This window comes from Microchirus variegatus (assembly GCF_963457635.1).
Source record: "Microchirus variegatus genome assembly, chromosome: 5".
In the NCBI taxonomy this organism is placed as follows: domain Eukaryota; kingdom Metazoa; phylum Chordata; class Actinopteri; order Pleuronectiformes; family Soleidae; genus Microchirus; species Microchirus variegatus.
In genome coordinates this window covers 4959200-4976923 of record NC_139806.1, presented here as the reverse complement: position 1 = coordinate 4976923, position 17724 = coordinate 4959200, and the positions used below count along the sequence as shown (strand labels likewise).

Genomic DNA, 17724 nt, shown 5'->3' with positions numbered 1-17724 from the left:
GCAGCTCGTGCTTGTTTTTGTCTTCACTTGAAGGTCCACTGTTGTCAGAGCTTCCACATCTTCAGAGGGTACATCTACACTGTAAATCTGCATTTTAGCTTATTAAATATAACGTAACATTAAGTTAAAAATAATCACGGTCGCCATTTTGGCTCTAACTGAGACCACCATGTAGCATCCATATGTCATATTTATAAGCAGCAAGTCTTGTAGACTTAGTAATACAGTTTTTTTGTTAATAAAATGGCAAATTTAATTGATTTGTGTGTACCTGTTTGAGACCCGTCTGCAATATCACTAATGCCCACTAGGGGGCAGTGCAAGAGTAGTGTGTTATTAAACAGTGAGATTTGAGATTGAAATTAAAACTGTAAATGGCAAATACATGTATGATAATCAACCAAAAGATGCATTAAATATATATCTATGAGTCTTTTAAAACCTTATTTATAGATATTTAGATTCGGTAACCAACAGTGAGGGTATAGTTCAGTTGTCATACTACGTCATCCCTGATTGGACCGTCAGCGACTGTGGTTTGATAATGAGCAGCTTGTAAGTTTAATGGTTAACTTAAACCTCCGGCTAATGTGTTTGTACCTCGTGATTAACAGACGCTAACTCTAGCTTCTTATCAGTGGCTCGGTCAGTTACTCATTCCGTTTTTGTTTGGTTAGTGATTGGTGTGGATTAGGCTCTGTGTCTTATTGGGTCTAAAAGAAATAAGAATTGGCCTTTATTTCATCCTTGGTTTTGAATATGAATTTGTTATCGTCTTCCTGTCTTGTATTTTTTGTTACTAGGTAAACTTAACCGGCTGTCGTCATCACTTAGAGGTCATCAGTGTAACCAGTGAAACTCAACACACTGAGAACTGCCGTCTCTGAGTCAAATCTGAAATCCAACCCAGCAGCGACTGACTAATGCACTTCAGACGAGGCTGTTAAAGGGAACCAGAGGTCAAGCTACGACACAAAGTGCGAATTGTGCAAGATAATTGGTTCATTCAATAAGAAATGAGGTCACACATCTTTAAAAAAAAAAAGTCTTTAAATTATAAAAGTAAAATCACATCAAATGTATGTAAAACACCCCAAATATTACAAATACATTTAGTTACAGTGTAACATATAGATTTTAATTGATTTTAACCTGCGAGAGCACAACTTAGTAGCGTGAGATGCTAACGGATTTTCCTCTCCAGTGCTGTCGGTTCTCGACTGGATGTTTTCTCAGGAAGGACCAGCCTCAGTTTTCTCCTTGGCGAGGAGGCTCCCTCCTCTGACACGTACTCCTGCTGCAGGAGTGCAGTCGTTCCATCGGCGCCACCTGTTGAAGGTCCACTCTGTGCAGATACAGAAACACCTGATCCTGATATCTGATTTGCTACCTCCATACTGTCTCCAAACGCTCCCACAACTGGTCCCCCATTGCCCCCATTTAGGGAAGAACCATCTGGTACCTTCCCAGTCCCAGTTTGGCCATTGTTGGCCGACAAATTTTCCACTGGAGTCACCAAACCCAGCACCTGATTGGTTACCCCAGACGAACCCTCTTTACTTTGAGGTGCCTGAGTCTGCATGGGGAGGCTGTTCTTGGTCTGGGGGGCTTGGGATTCTGCAGGTGTTTGATGTGGACCTTCCCCTTTCTGAAGGCCTGATCCCTGTGCTGGACCATTCATTTGTGGAGCTACAACAGCAGAACTGTCTGGAGTCAGCTGGCTTTGGTTGCTGGGTGAAGGAATAATACCTGGGTTTGCAGCTAAGGCTGTGGAAAGCCCCCCAACTTGCATGCCACTTGGTTGTAGTGAGTTAGCATGCGCCACATTAGCCAGAAGAGATGAAGCAGGGGAGATGATGCCAGCGCCAGGTTGTCTACCAAAACCACCCAGGACACCACTTGAGGCCAGGTTGGGTCCACTGATTGCTATGCCAGGGGCAACTGATCTGGATCCTGAAGCCACGCTGTTGAGTAGCATGTTACCGCCTTGAAGTGAGAGGCTGCTGCCGGTCAACCGCGAGGCGTTTGAGCCCAGCAGAGAAAGGTTGGCCGCGTGGTTCCTCAGAACCATTCCAGCGCCCTGATACTGAATAGTCCCAGCCTGCACAGTGTGTCCTTGTCCGGTGGCAGAAGAAAGGGTCTGCTGCTCGGCACTGTTGGTGTTACCTGGATTTGTGTTCTCTTCCTGGGCAGGTGCCGTTTCTTCTTGCGCACCTCGCTCACTTTTTGAAGTCGTTTCCTGCTCGTTTCCATCTTTATCCTCTTTTTTTGAGTCTGTCGATTTCTTAGTTTTCTCACTGCTTTCCTTTGTTTTCTTGCTGGACTTTGTTCTCCCTTCCTTTGCTTCTCTTTCTTCTCCATCCCGTCGATTCTCCTTACTTTTCTTCGTGCCGTGTCCCTGCTCGTGTTTCCTTTTCGGGTGGACTTTGTTTTTCCGCAGAGGACTCAAGTTTAGTTTCGCCTTCAGTTGCTTCTTCTTTCTCCCTTTCTCCTTGTGTCTGGAGCTCCTCGTCTTCTCCTCCCCGTGGTCCTCGCCTTGCACATGTCCTTGTTCGAGGTTTCTCAGACCTTCCAGATCAAATGTTACATTTTTTCTTGATTCTCTTCTGAAGTCTCTGTTCGCCGTCATCATCATGTCGAGCTGTTTGTGGTAAATGCTTCTCTCCCTGTCAGTCATTCTGTGTTCAGAGTCTCTCATGTAGGTGTGATTCCTCCCTGGTCTCATGGTCTGCTCTGGTGCTCTGTAGGTCCTGTGGCAGCTCTCACAGTGGAATGTCTTATGTTCAGTCCTGACGGTGTCTGAAGCGTCCGTTTTAAAAGCCGGTTGAATCTCTGGTCTCTCGTTGAAGGCTTCTCTCCCCGGATAAGAGACAGAGTTGGAGTTGCCAGGAGTAAGAAACCTGTCAGGAACGTCCATGCTGAGGATTCCTTTGTGAGTCCTTGGTTTCCTCTTCTCTTCCTCTGTCACAATCCTCATTCTCCTCCTCTCCATTTCCTCCTCTACCTCCATCGCTCTGTTTATCCCGTTGCTCCATCTCATCTGATTAGGCCCCTCCCCTCTCTGTTGTTTGACCGCACACTCCGAGCACCTAAAATGGCTGCCGTCCTCCTCCGTTCTGGGCCTAAAATGGCCACCGTGGTTCTCCACCCTCGTGTCCATCATCACGGCTTTGCCTTCAAATTGTTGCTTGCCACTCGTTTGCAAAAAAACGTCCCTCTTCGCACGAGGATCGAGGTGGCCGACGTGGTTCCCGATTACTGCAGCGCTTCTTTCGTCTTCCTCCTTCAGTCGTTCTCGTTCTCTTTGTTTCTTCCTTTGGGACACCCGATAGTAAATCAGGACTGCCAGCAAAGTTAAGCCAACGCCACCTGGAGGCCAACAAGAGAGGAATGGCTTCAAATACTGGTTGGACATGCACACTTATCCACAGTTTTAGCATGAAATCAAAACCGCAAAAGTAACACCAGAGTGAAAGTTAGGTTTCCTTGACTTACATACATTGATGTACAAGCTAGTTAGCTTGTAAAACTGTAAACGCTAACATCTAAACGGGGTCGTACCTATGTTCCCCGTTTTTCCCAAAAAAGGTCCTATGTTCCCCACTTTGTGGAACATATTTATGGTCCCCATCTAAACTAGCAAAGCATTTCTCAGTGTGTTTACACCATCATGGTGGCAGGAAACAAATCTGCGAAACAGAACTTGACAGGTAGATTATATCTGACACATAATGCAGACATTATCGCAGGTCTGCAGGATTCCAAAATCGTCAATTGTCTTAAAATATTGCCGCAGAGATTGTGTAATCTATGCTGGTGGCTACATGGATTAGAACAGTGCAGTTCCTGCCAAAATGATGTTGTTTTGGTTTTATTTTAGGTCAGTTTGGCACAAACTAGTTATTTGGATGTTTCCCCAGCCACAGGGAGGGGCCTTATCCAGTGTACTCCTTGTGTCAGACCCAAGCCCAGATAACTGGGAGGGTCACAAAGGGCATTAGGTTTAGGGTTAGGTTTGTGTCTGTGGCTGAGAACAAATCGATTCAAGACAAAAAGTGACTGACCAAAGAGTGTTGTTTCTTCAACAAATCTTGAAATCGTTCTCACCAGTAAAGCAGATGACTGCAGCGATGGCCAGGTCGCGGACGTACGACCGTGGCATCACACACTGCGTCACACAGTCGCCGTCTGCAGCTCGGTGTCCAGATTGGGTGGGACGGGGTTTGTCTCGGTCAGTTCCTGCGTCATGGTTACGACCGAGCTGCGATCAAAGATGTCAGAGGAACCTGTGTCATGAAAGACCAGGCAGTTATTCCAAATGTAACCTATAATATGGTTTCTGAGACACATGATTCACACAAGATTTGTTTCCGGTTGCTTCCAGTTTTATTTTGCAGTCCAGTTGTGCAGTTTTGCTTCCTGTCCTGTCTTTGCTGTTGATTGTCTGCCCCACCCTGATGTGTCTCACCTGTGTCTGATTGTCCCTGCTGTATTTAGTCTCTGCTTCAGTCAGTGTTGGTTTGTTCTCTGTCTGTTTTCTGATGCTCAGCTTTTCATTATTTACTCTAAAGCAGGGGTTCTCAAAGTTTTGATACCTGAGGGCCAATTTAGGAACCCAACATTGGACTGAGGGCCACCAAAGGGAAAAAAAACCTGAAAGAAATCCCATTTGTAATAACTATGGTGTCCAAAATTTGACAAAACCAACATACTATACTACGTTGTCCAAAATGTGACCATTTTTTTGAAAACATTTTTTGGTCCAAAATTTGACAAAAACGTTGTACAATACTATGTCGTCCCAATTTGACATTTTTTTTCAAAAAAAATCTTTTTTTTTTAAACAAAACAAAATTCGGTCCAAAATTTGACAAAAACGTCATACTATACTATGTTGTCCAAAATGTGACAATTTTTTGGGAAAAAAGTTTTTGGTCCAAAATTTTACAAAAACATTGTACAATACTATGTCGTCGCAAATTTGACAATTTTTTTCAAAGAAAAATTTGGTCCAAAATTTGACAAAAATGACATAATATGCTGTCCCAAATTTAACATTTAAAAAAAAAATAAAGAAATTGCGTCCAAAATTTGACAATAACGTCATACTAAACTATATCGTGCAAAATGTGAATTTTTTTTGGGAAAAAATTTAAATGCCAAAATTTGACAAAAACGTCATACTATACTGTGTCACTATGTCATCCAAAATTTGATGACATAGTAAATACAGTTGTACTGTTTACACTTATTGGTCTGTATCCAGTAATGTCCAATAAACATTTTACAAGCTTAGTCGCTCCTGGATTAAAACCATCAACTGTAATGCATTGCGGGCCGCCAGAAATGCTTATGCGGGCCGCCATTGGCCCCCGGGCCGCACGTTGAGAACCAATGCTCTACAGGCTTTGTTTAGCTGGATTAAAATCTCCTTTACCTTCACTAACTTTTCCCTCCATATGAAATTAATCCACATGTCACGGTTCCTATGGTAACTATGGTCTGTTTTCTGATCCTCCACACTCTCACTTCTGAACTAAACAGATCACTGAGAGGAAAACCCATTGCTCACCCGTTGCTCCTCGCCCAAAGGTCCACCCCCACGAGGGACATGGTACACTCCACCCTGGTTATTAATCCATATGAATGTTAGTTTTGTCTCGATGTTAGAGGAGTTCAAACTCACATCATTTCACTGGTTGCTCTAGCGTCGTAGCAGGTGCTGTGGATATTTAACTCAGGCTTAGGTTACCGGGTCATGTTTGGAGCATGCTCAGTGCAGGTGTGTGTCACCTGAGACACACACACACACACACACTTAAATGAACTCCTTTATATTCAGTATTATTTCAACACTTTAAAATCAAAATAAAAGCTAAAAAATTGTGTATTTACTTTGAATGTATGGTGTGTGTAGCTCCCACCCTGAAAAGATTGTTGTAAAAACACTAAAATACAACATTAGGATGGAGCCTTTATTATTGAATAATTACAGTGACTCATCTTTGACGCTAAGCTACACAAACAAAAACCTGTAATTAGCAACAGACTGAATCTTTTATCACACGTGGTAACGAGAAAACAACAACAAACAGACAGGCCTGCGATGAGAAGTCCATTTTTATTACAAATTGTATTACTATTTTCACAATTAAAGCAAATAATCAGTATTGTGGATTGTTTTACAGCTGTGGTGAAAACCACTTCCTCTTTTTGAGAAACAATATTTTTGGTTTGTGGGACAAAATAAGACATTTGTAACCATTTTTTGTAACTTACAAATCCTTATTTACGGCCCTGCTCAAATTCCTTTTGCCCAACACTGCTTTTTCACATCTTCTCCCAGCATATAAGAATAATATTGCCTTTTTAATAAAAATATATTGTATATTGAAATGATTTTTTAAAATGAAGTCTTTATTGACAGGACATATTTTTAGCAAAAGACAAGAGATGAGAGAGAAGTGAGGATATGCAGCAAAGGACTGCTTTATTAATAAGTCGCTGCCCAAGACACATAATATACTGTATATGGATTTATTTTGGCGTGAAAAAAAAAAGTGATCAGATCCATCCCAGGCAACGCTGACCCCGTCACCTCACATTATCTTTGATATTTTGATAAAATCTCATGCAAATCCTCCCGACGCGCCGCGGCGTCACATGGTCAGGACGATCTTCCCAGAAGCTCCGCGTGACTCGATGATGTCATGGTGAGCCTGGGCGGCCTCGGCGAGCGCATACCGGGGCCCGACGACTGGACGCAGCCACCCGGCCTCCATTCCTGCGTAGAGAAACGCTGCGCACTCCTTCTTCTCCTCCTGAGGCATTTACACAGGGAAATGTTGAATTAATACAGATTTTCCCTGCAGATTGATACATCGAATTAATCTCAGAAACGTGACGATGTGTTGTTTACCGGCGTAGCAAAGAAAAGAACCACTCCCACGATGCTGCTCTCTTTAGCCATGGTGTCCCTGGGGTTGATCTCAATGTTGCCTCGGCAGCCAACGACCTGAAGAGGAAGAGATGAAAGTGTGTGGAGAAACTGTCCAGATGTGCACGCAGATGATGGAAAGCTGCAGTGGAACTGACCATGACACGCCCGCCAAAGGCCAGCATCTGGAGATCTTTGCTCAGATTGACATTTGACAGCATCTCCACGATCACGTCTACACCTTTGCCCTCTGTGGCCTCCTGAAACACACACACACAGATAGTACACAGTAAAGACTGATAACATAAAGGTGCATTATGTAATAAATCTAAAGCAACTGGCCATAAAATCCTCCTAATATGTCACAGAGACTCAGGAATAATGTTCATATAACAAACCAACAACAAAAGTACATACAAAATATTTGCATAAAAAAAAATAATTTGCAGGCTGCAAATCATGTTTATGTTTTGAAATCATGTTTTGGCGTCATGTGGCGCCACCGACCGCCGTCTAGCAATCATTGCAGTCAGTAGTGTCTCAGGTGCCGAGCAACCACGGGTTGCCAGTTACGCCAGAAAACGAAACCTAAAAGACCTCGGTATTTTGAATGTAGTAACTGTTTTTGACCACATTCTTACGTATGGCACCTTTAAATTTAAACCCAAGTGTTTCCATAAATGTTCCCGTTGTTTACAGACTGTGTGTGTGTGTGTGTGTTTTACCATGATTTTATCAGTGTATCCCTCCTCTCTGTGATTAAAGGCCATGTGAGCGCCGTTGTCCAGGACCAGCTTCATGCCCTCAGGCGTCCCCGCTGTCCCCAACACCCGGAGACCGAGAGCACGGGACAACTGGCACACTGCCACACCCACCTACACACACACACGGAATTAGAATGTACTGTAGTTTAGATTAAGTAGATTACGTTAATATTTTTAGGTGGTTAAATCAGATTTTTTTTTCTTTACCCCTCCACTGGCTCCATGTATGAGGACAGTTTCTCCAGCCTTGGAATGAGCTCTGTAATCCAACATTCATAGACGTTTACTTCTAAAACTTAAGTACATTTTATATCAGATAGAAAAGTACAGTAAATGTAATATACTTTAACACTTTTACATAAGTAATATTATAAAAAAGTGACTTCAACTTCTACCAAAGTCATTTTCTGGTAAGACACTTGTACTTTTACTCAAGTATCCCTTCATATACAAGACTGATATAGTATATTGTCCACATTTTGTGTGCATTTTGAGGCCACGTTAAGGCCACAGTATACTCCTGCGTAAAGTGCCCTACGTAGGTTACGGAGACCCGTCTACGTCGCTGGAGACCCCTCTCCGTCGTCTCCGGCTGCACGAGATGTTTTTTTAGTGTCCGGCAATCCGTCAAGGGACAACGGAGGCGCAACGTCGCTGGCAAACTATAAATACGTCATATCTTAATACACACATCACATGTCTAGACTCCAAATGGCTAATTTCCGCTGAAACAAGTTCTCTCTCGGACAACATTGCTCAATGTAGCCTGAAGCACAACGGCAATGCGTACGCAAAAGTCGTTGTGCTTCGGGCTACATTGAGCAATGGCGTCCGAGAGAAAAGACTGTCGTTGTTGTAGCTGAATAACATTGTAACAGTGGCCGTTTCTCACCTGAAATACATATTTTTCTGTCCCCCGAAAGATAATTTGAGGCGAGAAATTAGCCATTTAGAGTCTAAACATGTGGTTAGTGTATTAAGATATGACATATAGTTTTGCATGGAGTGACAGACATATTTCGTGCAGCCGGAGACGACGCAGGGGCTCTCCGACAGACTCTCCAGCGACGTAGAGGGGTCTCCGTAACCTACGTAACCTACGTAAAGCACTACGCAGGAGTTTAAATTGGGCTTTAACCACTGCCTGTTCATACATCACCAAACTCACTTGTGAATCAGAGCTCTGTAGGCAGTAAAGTAGGGGATCCCGATGGCTGCACCCTGTGCGTAATCTAAGGTGTCCGGCAGTTTGTGAACACAGTCGCCCGCTGCTACAGTGAACTCCGCGTAACCACCAGACTCTGAGCCTGTGGCGAAGACACGGTCTCCTGCCTGGAAAGACAAAAATAAAACATCACACTCACTGTATATACACAACAATTCATTCTGTCATGTTGTTTTTCTTCTTCAAACCTTGACTGCAGTCACTCCTTCTCCAACAGTCTCCACCACCCCGGCTACATCTGTGCCCGGTGTGTACGGCAGCGGAGCCGTGCGACTGTACGTCCCTGCACGGATGTAAGTCTCCACAGGGTTCACACCGCAGGCGTGGACGCGGATCAACACCTACAGGACAGCACAGCACAGACACACACTTCAATGCCACTTTATATGAGGAACACACCTGTTTAACTCATATCCAACCACACATATATCTTGTTTTATCCATGTTTTACAAGTAGCAGCTGTCAAAACTTCTTCTTCTTCTTCTCTCACCTGTCGCGGTCCAGGCTGCGGGACAGGGACATCGGCACACAGTTTGAGGACTGACGGGGGTCCATACTCACTCACTCGGATGGCTCTCATCATTAACCTGCTGCTAAATAACATGAGTCAGTTAGTTCCCGCTTTTAATGCTACTTGGACGAGCCTCACGTCACGTAAACATCGAAAACCAACCAACCTCCGTCTGAGCGCCACGCAGTCTGTTCACAAGTGCGACAGCGACACCAAGTGGACCGGGGGCGTAACAACCTTACCCCGAACAGGACATTAAAGGTTAGCTAGTTATCTAGCTAGCTAGCGATATCTAGCTAGCTAGCTAGTTATATAGATGGACAAAAATATAGTCACATAAGGTCACTCGCTGATCTAAAAACTCATAACACTAATAACTAGTATTAAAGTGACATTAGCAAAACAGTGACACTCATTGAGCAGCAGGGGGCGATGTGAGCTTGTGTGTGAAGATAACAGAACAGACCGCTGTAGAGAAATGAATTGCACTTACATTCCTAACCGTTTGGTGGCGCTGGTGCGCGATCACATCGTTTGCCAACCGCTAACAGGATGACTCGAAGAAAATGAGAGCAGTAGCATTGAGCTAATGTGTGATGTAAAGACAGTCCGTGTACATGAGTAGAGTCGTGGGAGACATTTATCGCACACAAGTGACGGAGTTTGGCAACATGACGTGACAGCGGAGCTTTCTGTCACTCTTACCGGTGTGTTTACATGTGTTTATGAGTGTCGGCTAGTGTCGTCGCGACCCGGCGTGAGCAGCGGGGCACGCCTCTTCCTGGCACCGTTCATTCATGACGGCGTGAGCTTCAAACCTCAGCCCTGCGTGTGTGTGATTAAACGATGTCTACAAAGAGCAGGCTGTTTGTCCAGAGGCTGTTGAATATTGGCCTCAGAGGAACTCACGCCGTCTGCTGCCGCAGCAGCTCTGCTTCCGCCTCGGGTCAAGGACGAGCTGGTGTCAGACACGTGAGCGGCTCATACTCTGTTTGCAGACCGCAGTCTACTTCTACCTCAGGTACAACAACAACAACAAAACATAACAACAGACATCGTTATGTTCTAATAGTTATTATAAGTTATGATTAGTTTAGTCTGCTACATTAGTGATTCCCAAACACTGGCTCTGGACCTACAGATGGGTCAAGGGATACTTTTTTGGGGTCCTCAAACAAACATCCAGAATATGTCCGGATGCTGGATGTGTGGTCCAAATATACTGTGCACAAATACTGTGGATTACAGTTTTGTTTTTGTGTTGTACATTTTTTCTTTTTATTTCCACCATTATTATATTCTCAGGTTCGAGTAGCTGGTCGTTCAGGAGTCACACCTGTGGAGAGCTGAGGTCACATCATGTGGGCGACACAGTCACTCTGTGTGGTTGGGTGCAGTATCTCAGGTATCACAGCAAATACTACTGAGACTTGAGTTAGTCATTTTGAAACGATGGCAGAGACAGCTGAGATCTAAGAGGATCACGAGACCGCAGCTATGTGATGCTGTCGGTACTTTTTAAGGTGTAAGCTCGTTATGTTTGTTTTAAGGCTGTCGTGTTTTATCTTTGTTCTCCTGCCTTCAACAGACAGGACCTCTTTGTCATCCTGCGAGATTTCTGCGGCCTGACGCAAATTTTGATTCCTCAAGAAGATGTAAGAACAGGACAAACGAATACCACTGTGGCATTTATGTTGAGCTGAGCGATGAGAATTTCTCTGTGTCTACCTGCTCTCATCAGTTGTCACTCTGCTCTAATAATAATAATAATAATAATAATAATAATAAAAATGCACCTCTCCACGCCCTGGCTACAATCCTTAAACACTCTCACTCTGCACACATATTTAACTATTTCCTACACAAATGATTGTATCAATACATCTATAACAAATAGATAAATATGTATATGACAGTAATTCTACCTTCTTTTCTCCCCCTCTCCTCTTTATTTAAGTCTGCGAGTCACGTGAAAGCAGTGCTGTGTGATCTCACAGCTGAGTCTGTTATCAAGGTTACAGGGACCGTCAGAAGACGACCAGCAGGACAGGAGAACAAGGTGAGTCTGTCCAAAAAACACTCATCTATGTGAGGACATTTTTGTCTGAGCCAAACAACTTTAAGGTGCTTTTTCAGAGTTGAGATCTGGTTTTAGGGTTAGGGTTAGGGTTAGGCACTTGGCTGTGACGGCTATGGTTAGTGAAAGGGGCTCGGTGTCCTCACCTTGTGTCTATGCTGTGACCTTTTCAGGACCAGTCGTTCTACTGGAGACCAAATGAGGAAACTCATTTACGAGGAACTAGCTTAGGGCTAAGATTTGAAACGTGGTTAGATTAAGGTTATAGGTTAATGGGCATTAACTGGTTATGGATACTGCTAATACAGATATATAAGGTAATCTATTCAAATAAATAAATAATGGACAGATAGACAAAATGAGCACTTTCAGAGTTTAGTAACCTGATAGCGGAAGGATTTTGAACATATGCTGTTTCTCTTGAAGACATCACCATGCATTTCCTGCTTTGACGATGCTATAAAGTCTCTTCTTATCTTTAATGGATTAAACATTGAACTGAACCAAGAGATAAAAGACGCCATTAAATGGCTTTTGTTAAATGAACAATAAAAATTACTTATAATTTCTAGCGCTGACGTTGAAAGAGTTCATCTCCGTCATCGAGTGGATTCTCTGTCGCCCACGCTTGACAATAGACTCATTGTTGATGTTGGACTGTAGATGAGAGTAGCACACTGTCTCTATGATGGTAGACATTGACTGTTTGTCTGAAGCAGGTCAGATTATTATTATTATATTATATAACATCATATCTTGGTTTGTGGAAACGAGCAACTGCTTCTCAACATTTCACTTGTTTCAACTCTTCTTCAATAGCACATGATGAAAATACAAGATATTGCACATATGAGTGGACATCAGTGTTATTGACAGCAAGTAATAGCAGCCTTGTTCCAGGTAATGAATTATGAATTTGTGGAACTTGGTGCTGGTTAAATCATAAATCCCAATGCTTGAAAACAGGAGTTCATGTTGTTCATCCATAAAGATGCAGAGAAATGTCGGTGTAGTTCTTAGTTTCCCCACATCTCACAGTCTGGATGTTTCTTAGTCCTGATTTCACAGCTTTTTTTTTAAATAAATAATTTCTTACTTTATAATGACAGAGTTCTTTGTGTCCTCACACCTGCAGACGATGCCAACAGGAGAAATAGAAATCCATGCTGAGAACGTGGAGGTTTTCAATGTGTGCTGCCAACTGCCTTTTGAGATTAAAGACTTTGTCAAAGTAAGTGTCTCACATTACAGTGCAGCTTCTTTTTTTCCCCCTGAAACAAATAATGTTTTATTGTCGATAATTAATGGTGTTTTTGACGGAGCAGAAATCCGAGTCTTTGAGGATGCAGTATCGCTACCTGGACCTGAGGTCTTCTCAGATGCAGAGGAACCTGAGACTGAGATCTCAGATGGTGATGAAGATGAGGGAATACCTCAGTAACGCACATGGTATGAACAGTGACATTTCATCATTTTGGAGCTTGGAAACAATAGGCCCTGATCACATGTGATTATAAAACTGTGATGCAGTTCCCCGCATTTATTTGCCCCTCTTAGTTTTTTTTTACCACTGTGTTTTGTCTCTACTTTGTAGGTTTTGTTGACGTGGAAACTCCAACTCTGTTTAAAAGAACACCAGGGGTAAGAAGCTACTGAATTATTATTTCATTTCTACAAATTCATAGTGTAAACTTAAAAATAACTTGACTATGATGTCTTTTAAAACTCAGTTTCCTTGCCCCTAATTTCTCAGATGATGACATTGGTTACTTACTCTCAAGTTTTAAACACAACTGTGACATGTTATTTGTAGTCGGAGCTCAGGTTATCAGTGTTTTCTCCTGTGTTTCAGGGAGCCAAAGAGTTTTTGGTTCCTTCCAGAGAGCCGGGCCGGTTCTTCTCCCTACCGCAGAGTCCACAGCAGTTTAAACAGCTGCTGATGGTGGCTGGTATAGACAGGTGGGTACAGGCCGTGGCACAGTGGATGTTTAAGGTCTGTATAGCAACTGAAAATGAGCCTGAGAGTCAGGCTCCCTTTGCTCCATGTAATCAAACATCCACAGGGTGTTCTTGGCTGTTGGTTTTCATTTCATCCATTGTTAAATTGTGAGACGCTTACAATTTCCCTCTAACGTTACTGCAACAGGTATTTCCAGATGGCTCGGTGCTACAGAGACGAAGGCTCCAAACCAGACCGACAGCCGGAGTTCACCCAGGTAAGATGAAGACGTGACCACTGAACCCACACGCCTCACACACGTTTATGATGAAATTTTCCAGTTTAGTCTCAGAATTGAGTATTTCCAGTATGGTGATTGAAACCTGAGCTGCCATAATAATAAATGCATAATAAGAATATAGATAAAGAATAGAATAGAATATCTTTAATTGTATTTGCAAAGTACAACAAAATTGAGGTAGAAAATAGACAACAGGCACAGTATAAATTAAAGAAGATAACAACTGTATATGAAAGATAATTTTTTTAAAACAGACAGTATTGCACTTTTATTTAGTCCTCAGTATCTAGTTTTTTGGCATTATTTAATGCGATAATGGCTCTGGGTGTTTTGAGACCCAGTCAAAGTCATCTGAGTTATTCATCTTGTCATCATATCTCCCAGGTGGACATTGAGATGTCTTTCGTGGACCAGGCGGGTATCATGTCCCTCGTGGAGGGCATGTTACAGCACTCCTGGCCCGCAGAGACGGGTCCGATTGAGGTTCCTTTCCAAACCATGACATATGAAGAGGCCATGAGGGACTATGGTGTGGACAAGCCTGACACTAGATTCAGTATGAAGGTGAGGAAATGTCTCCTAAATGACTGAAGGACTCGGTTTTCTCAAAATGAAACAGGGAAGAATAAAATGAGCTCAGGAGTCCACTGAAGCTGTTTTTTTCTGTACAGTATCTGTCTCTCTGACTGAATCGTGTCTGTTTGTCCAGCTCATCGACCTCAGTGAGCTTTTCTTATCCACAGACATCGAGTTCCTCAGATCAGCTCTCAGTCGTCCAAGAGGCTCCGTTCAAGCAATTTGTGTCCCCAGTGGAGCGGTAAGAGGAGAGAAGAAGGTTTCGCTAATATAAACTAACAAAAACATGTTTGCTCATATGGGATATATTTATTCTCTGAACACAGAAACTTTTCACGGGGAAAGACTTGGACGGACTGAAACAAACAGCCAAGACTTTGTTTGGACAGGTAACTGTATCTTCACTTTTCAAAGCACACACGTAGAAATAAAAACACAATAATGAACAAATTATATGTTGCGGAGATTTGATTATTTAGTGAGTCGACCGAAGATGAAGATGGAGTTTCCTGGAGTCAGAGATGAGTTAAGTTGAAAAGCTTTATTGGAAGCAAGTCAGATCTGAGGAGAACTGAGACAATGCCGAACATAAAACAAGTATGTTAACAGTTGGGCATCCTCTGTCAGTCTGCCTGTGAGTCCCAGAGGATATTTAAAGGTGCTTTCTCTGCTGATACATGGAGCTGACCTTGGGGTGGACTGTGCATCAGCGTCATCAGTCGTCTGCCCCTTTCCGGTCAGGCTCAGCGAAAATATGAAGAGACGAATTCTGCAGACAACAGACTGGACAGCCAGTGCTATAAGTTTGCTGTGATTACAACAGTTGCGGCAGGCGCCGTCCTGAATTGTTTAGGCTTGTGCTTAGGAATGGGGGCTGATAACTTTAGAGAAGGCCGAATAATGTTTTTCCCTTTCATTATAGAATAAAAAAAAAAACGACTCAAATCTTTTTTTAAATTTTTGTTTCTCCCTTTCTCATCCTTTTCTTTTAACCACTAAAGGAGCTGAGTGTGGTGCAGGTCAGAGCAGATGGAGCGTTAAAGTCTCCTCTGAGAAAACTGCTGTCTGACTCTGTCACAGAGGAGCTGCTGAACCAGACTGCAGCCAAACCTGGAGACCTGCTGCTGATTACAGCCGCGTCCATCCACACTGTGGTAAAAAAATCACTGAAATGTGTTTAATATTCCAATTTTAACCAGACATAATGCATTTCTACATAAGCAATAATCAAATAAAGGCATCTAGAGTATATGAATCAGGAATATGAATCTAATATCTATATCTAATACCTATTTGCAGCTCATGTAAACAGACAGAATAGTACATGATGTTCATGTTTCTCCTTCTGTCACTTAATTCCATCTCCTGTTCTTCTCTTACGCTCTTTCTCGGCTCACAGCGTCCATTGCTGGGTAACCTTCGCGTACAGTGTGCAGAGCTCCTGGAGTCTCATGGCTCTTCACCACGAGACCTCTCCGCCTTCCACTTCCTCTGGGTCGTGGACTTCCCTCTCTTCTTGCCTAAAGAGGATGAGCCAGAGCAGCTGGAATCAGCCCATCATCCATTTACTGCTCCAGTGCCCGAGCATGCACAGCTCCTCTACACCGAGCCACAGAAGGTAAGCATGTAGAACCTTTCAAAAGTATGGTTTCATGTCAACTTTGTTCAATTAAATATGGAAATAATTAACATAGTCTTCATTGACACAACCCTAGGTACTTGGCCAGCACTATGACCTGGTACTGAATGGCTGTGAGATTGGAGGAGGATCCATCCGTATACACAAAGCTTCAGAGCAGCTTTATGTCCTGAAGAATATCCTCAATGTGAGTCGCTGTGTGCTGAACCAGTGGTCGGTCTTTTTTAACTACAGATTTGAAATCATTACTAGTTTTGACATGTGTCTGCTGCAGGAGGATCCCAGTCTCCTCTCTCACCTGCTGGAGGCTCTGGACTCGGGAGCGCCACCACATGGAGGCATTGCTTTGGGTGAGGCTATCCCTATATTGTGTATCCTGAGAATCAAAGATGTGCTCTGTTTCTTCCATTAAAGAGGCAGCTGTGACATGAGCTCATGAACTACAACTGTATATTTAATGAAGTAAAAATGTTCATATTCTCCTTCATGGTTTGCTCACTCATCCGTACTTTCCTAGGTCTGGATCGACTGCTCTCCATCATGGTCGGGGCCGCCAGCATCCGTGACGTCATTGCTTTCCCAAAGTCATTCCGGGGTCATGACCTCATGAGCCACGCCCCTGACTTTGTGTCCGAGGAGGAGCTGAAGTCCTATCACATCTCTGTGAGATGGCCGACGGATCGAGGAGGAGAAGATGAGGGGAAGTGAGCATATTTTTTAAGAAAAAAACAAACAAATCTAGAGAGGATAAGGAGAATCTCTGTAACAATAGAGGAAAGAGGACGATGGCGAGGAGCCGGGGACGAGCTGACAACGCTGAGTCGCTGATGAACTCTGCTTCCTCGAGGAGGTGACCGTGTGGGAGGAGCTGGTTTTGAAATTGAAGCCATGACATGAACACAGAGCTCAGCGAAACAGATTACAGCCAGTCTCAGTGATGATGGCGTTTCCTGTCACGACAATTGCTGTGAGCATTCCCTTCATTTAAACAATACTTTCATGACTGTTTTGAGCTGATCCAAACTGACGGAATGACATCCAGAGAAAAACACACCAGATATCATGCCATGTTCATATTCATGCCAACAGAATGCAGAATGTATTAGAGATCATTTCTACTATAGGAGTTGTATCAGACTCCAAATCCAAGATATTGTTTGTTATGTATACAGCTGCTTTACAAAATGACATCACGTAAGATGAGGACATATGTTGCCCGTGGAGTGTATGTAAGGATCGGCTCTGTAACATCTCATAACTCCATTTACTGAGTAGAGCTGAACATTTTTAACAACTACTGTATCATGTGATTATTTGTCATCTTTGTACCTTTCTTTCCTCCACAGTATGAGTGGATTTTATGCAATTTAAAAATGTGATAATCAGTGTTTGATATATTATAACAATAAAAATGATCATTACTTGCTTAGACGCCAAGTCATTATAATGATGGCACCACCAACTGGCTGAGGCAGATAATAATAATAATAATAATAATAATAATAATGCATTATATGGCTGATCTTTGAGTCTGTTTCTGAGATTTCTTCCTGTTAAAAGGGAGTTTTTTGCTTGTTCATTGTGTGATTTGTTGGGCTTCTCTGCTCTGCATAAGGTACAATGCCTTGAGATGATGTATGTTGTGATTATTTACAAATAAAATTGAATTGAGTTGAATCTCATTATTAAGATTTAGCATCTCATAATTTTGAGTTAATATTAAATTATTATTAAATAGTATATTATTATGAATA

The 17724-nt window shown here is 42.8% G+C and overlaps 3 protein-coding genes across 3 annotated transcripts; 1 reads left to right on the top strand and 2 right to left on the bottom strand.

Annotated features, from left to right (window-relative positions):
- Nucleotides 1-1183: 1183 nt before the first annotated feature.
- lrrc53 (leucine rich repeat containing 53) lies at nt 1184-5613 on the bottom strand (the record flags this gene model as incomplete). The annotated part of the gene is made up of 4 exons (XM_083888904.1): nt 1184-3369; nt 4108-4261; nt 4469-4565; nt 5573-5613. The coding sequence occupies 4 exons, from the start codon at nt 5611-5613 to the stop codon at nt 1184-1186; spliced, it is 2478 nt and encodes an 825-aa protein (XP_083745030.1).
- A 783-nt stretch (nt 5614-6396) lies between these two features.
- Nucleotides 6397-9609, bottom strand: cryz (crystallin, zeta (quinone reductase)). The gene is made up of 8 exons (XM_083889473.1): nt 9418-9609; nt 9115-9267; nt 8870-9033; nt 7909-7960; nt 7663-7812; nt 7096-7197; nt 6920-7015; nt 6397-6821 (listed from the first exon to the last, which is right to left on the bottom strand). Exons 1-8 carry the CDS (start codon nt 9529-9531, stop codon nt 6660-6662), a joined length of 993 nt encoding a protein of 330 aa, XP_083745599.1. The 5' UTR covers nt 9532-9609; the 3' UTR covers nt 6397-6659.
- A 675-nt stretch (nt 9610-10284) lies between these two features.
- Nucleotides 10285-17300, top strand: dars2 (aspartyl-tRNA synthetase 2, mitochondrial; the record flags this gene model as incomplete). The annotated part of the gene is made up of 17 exons (XM_083888903.1): nt 10285-10459; nt 10744-10843; nt 11027-11093; nt 11396-11497; nt 12651-12746; nt 12841-12964; nt 13110-13156; nt 13368-13474; nt 13662-13731; nt 14140-14319; nt 14465-14572; nt 14658-14720; nt 15333-15485; nt 15731-15949; nt 16047-16157; nt 16245-16320; nt 16488-17300. The coding sequence occupies 17 exons, from the start codon at nt 10285-10287 to the stop codon at nt 16676-16678; spliced, it is 1989 nt and encodes a 662-aa protein (XP_083745029.1). The 3' UTR covers nt 16679-17300.
- Between the last annotated feature and the right edge of the window lie 424 nt (nt 17301-17724).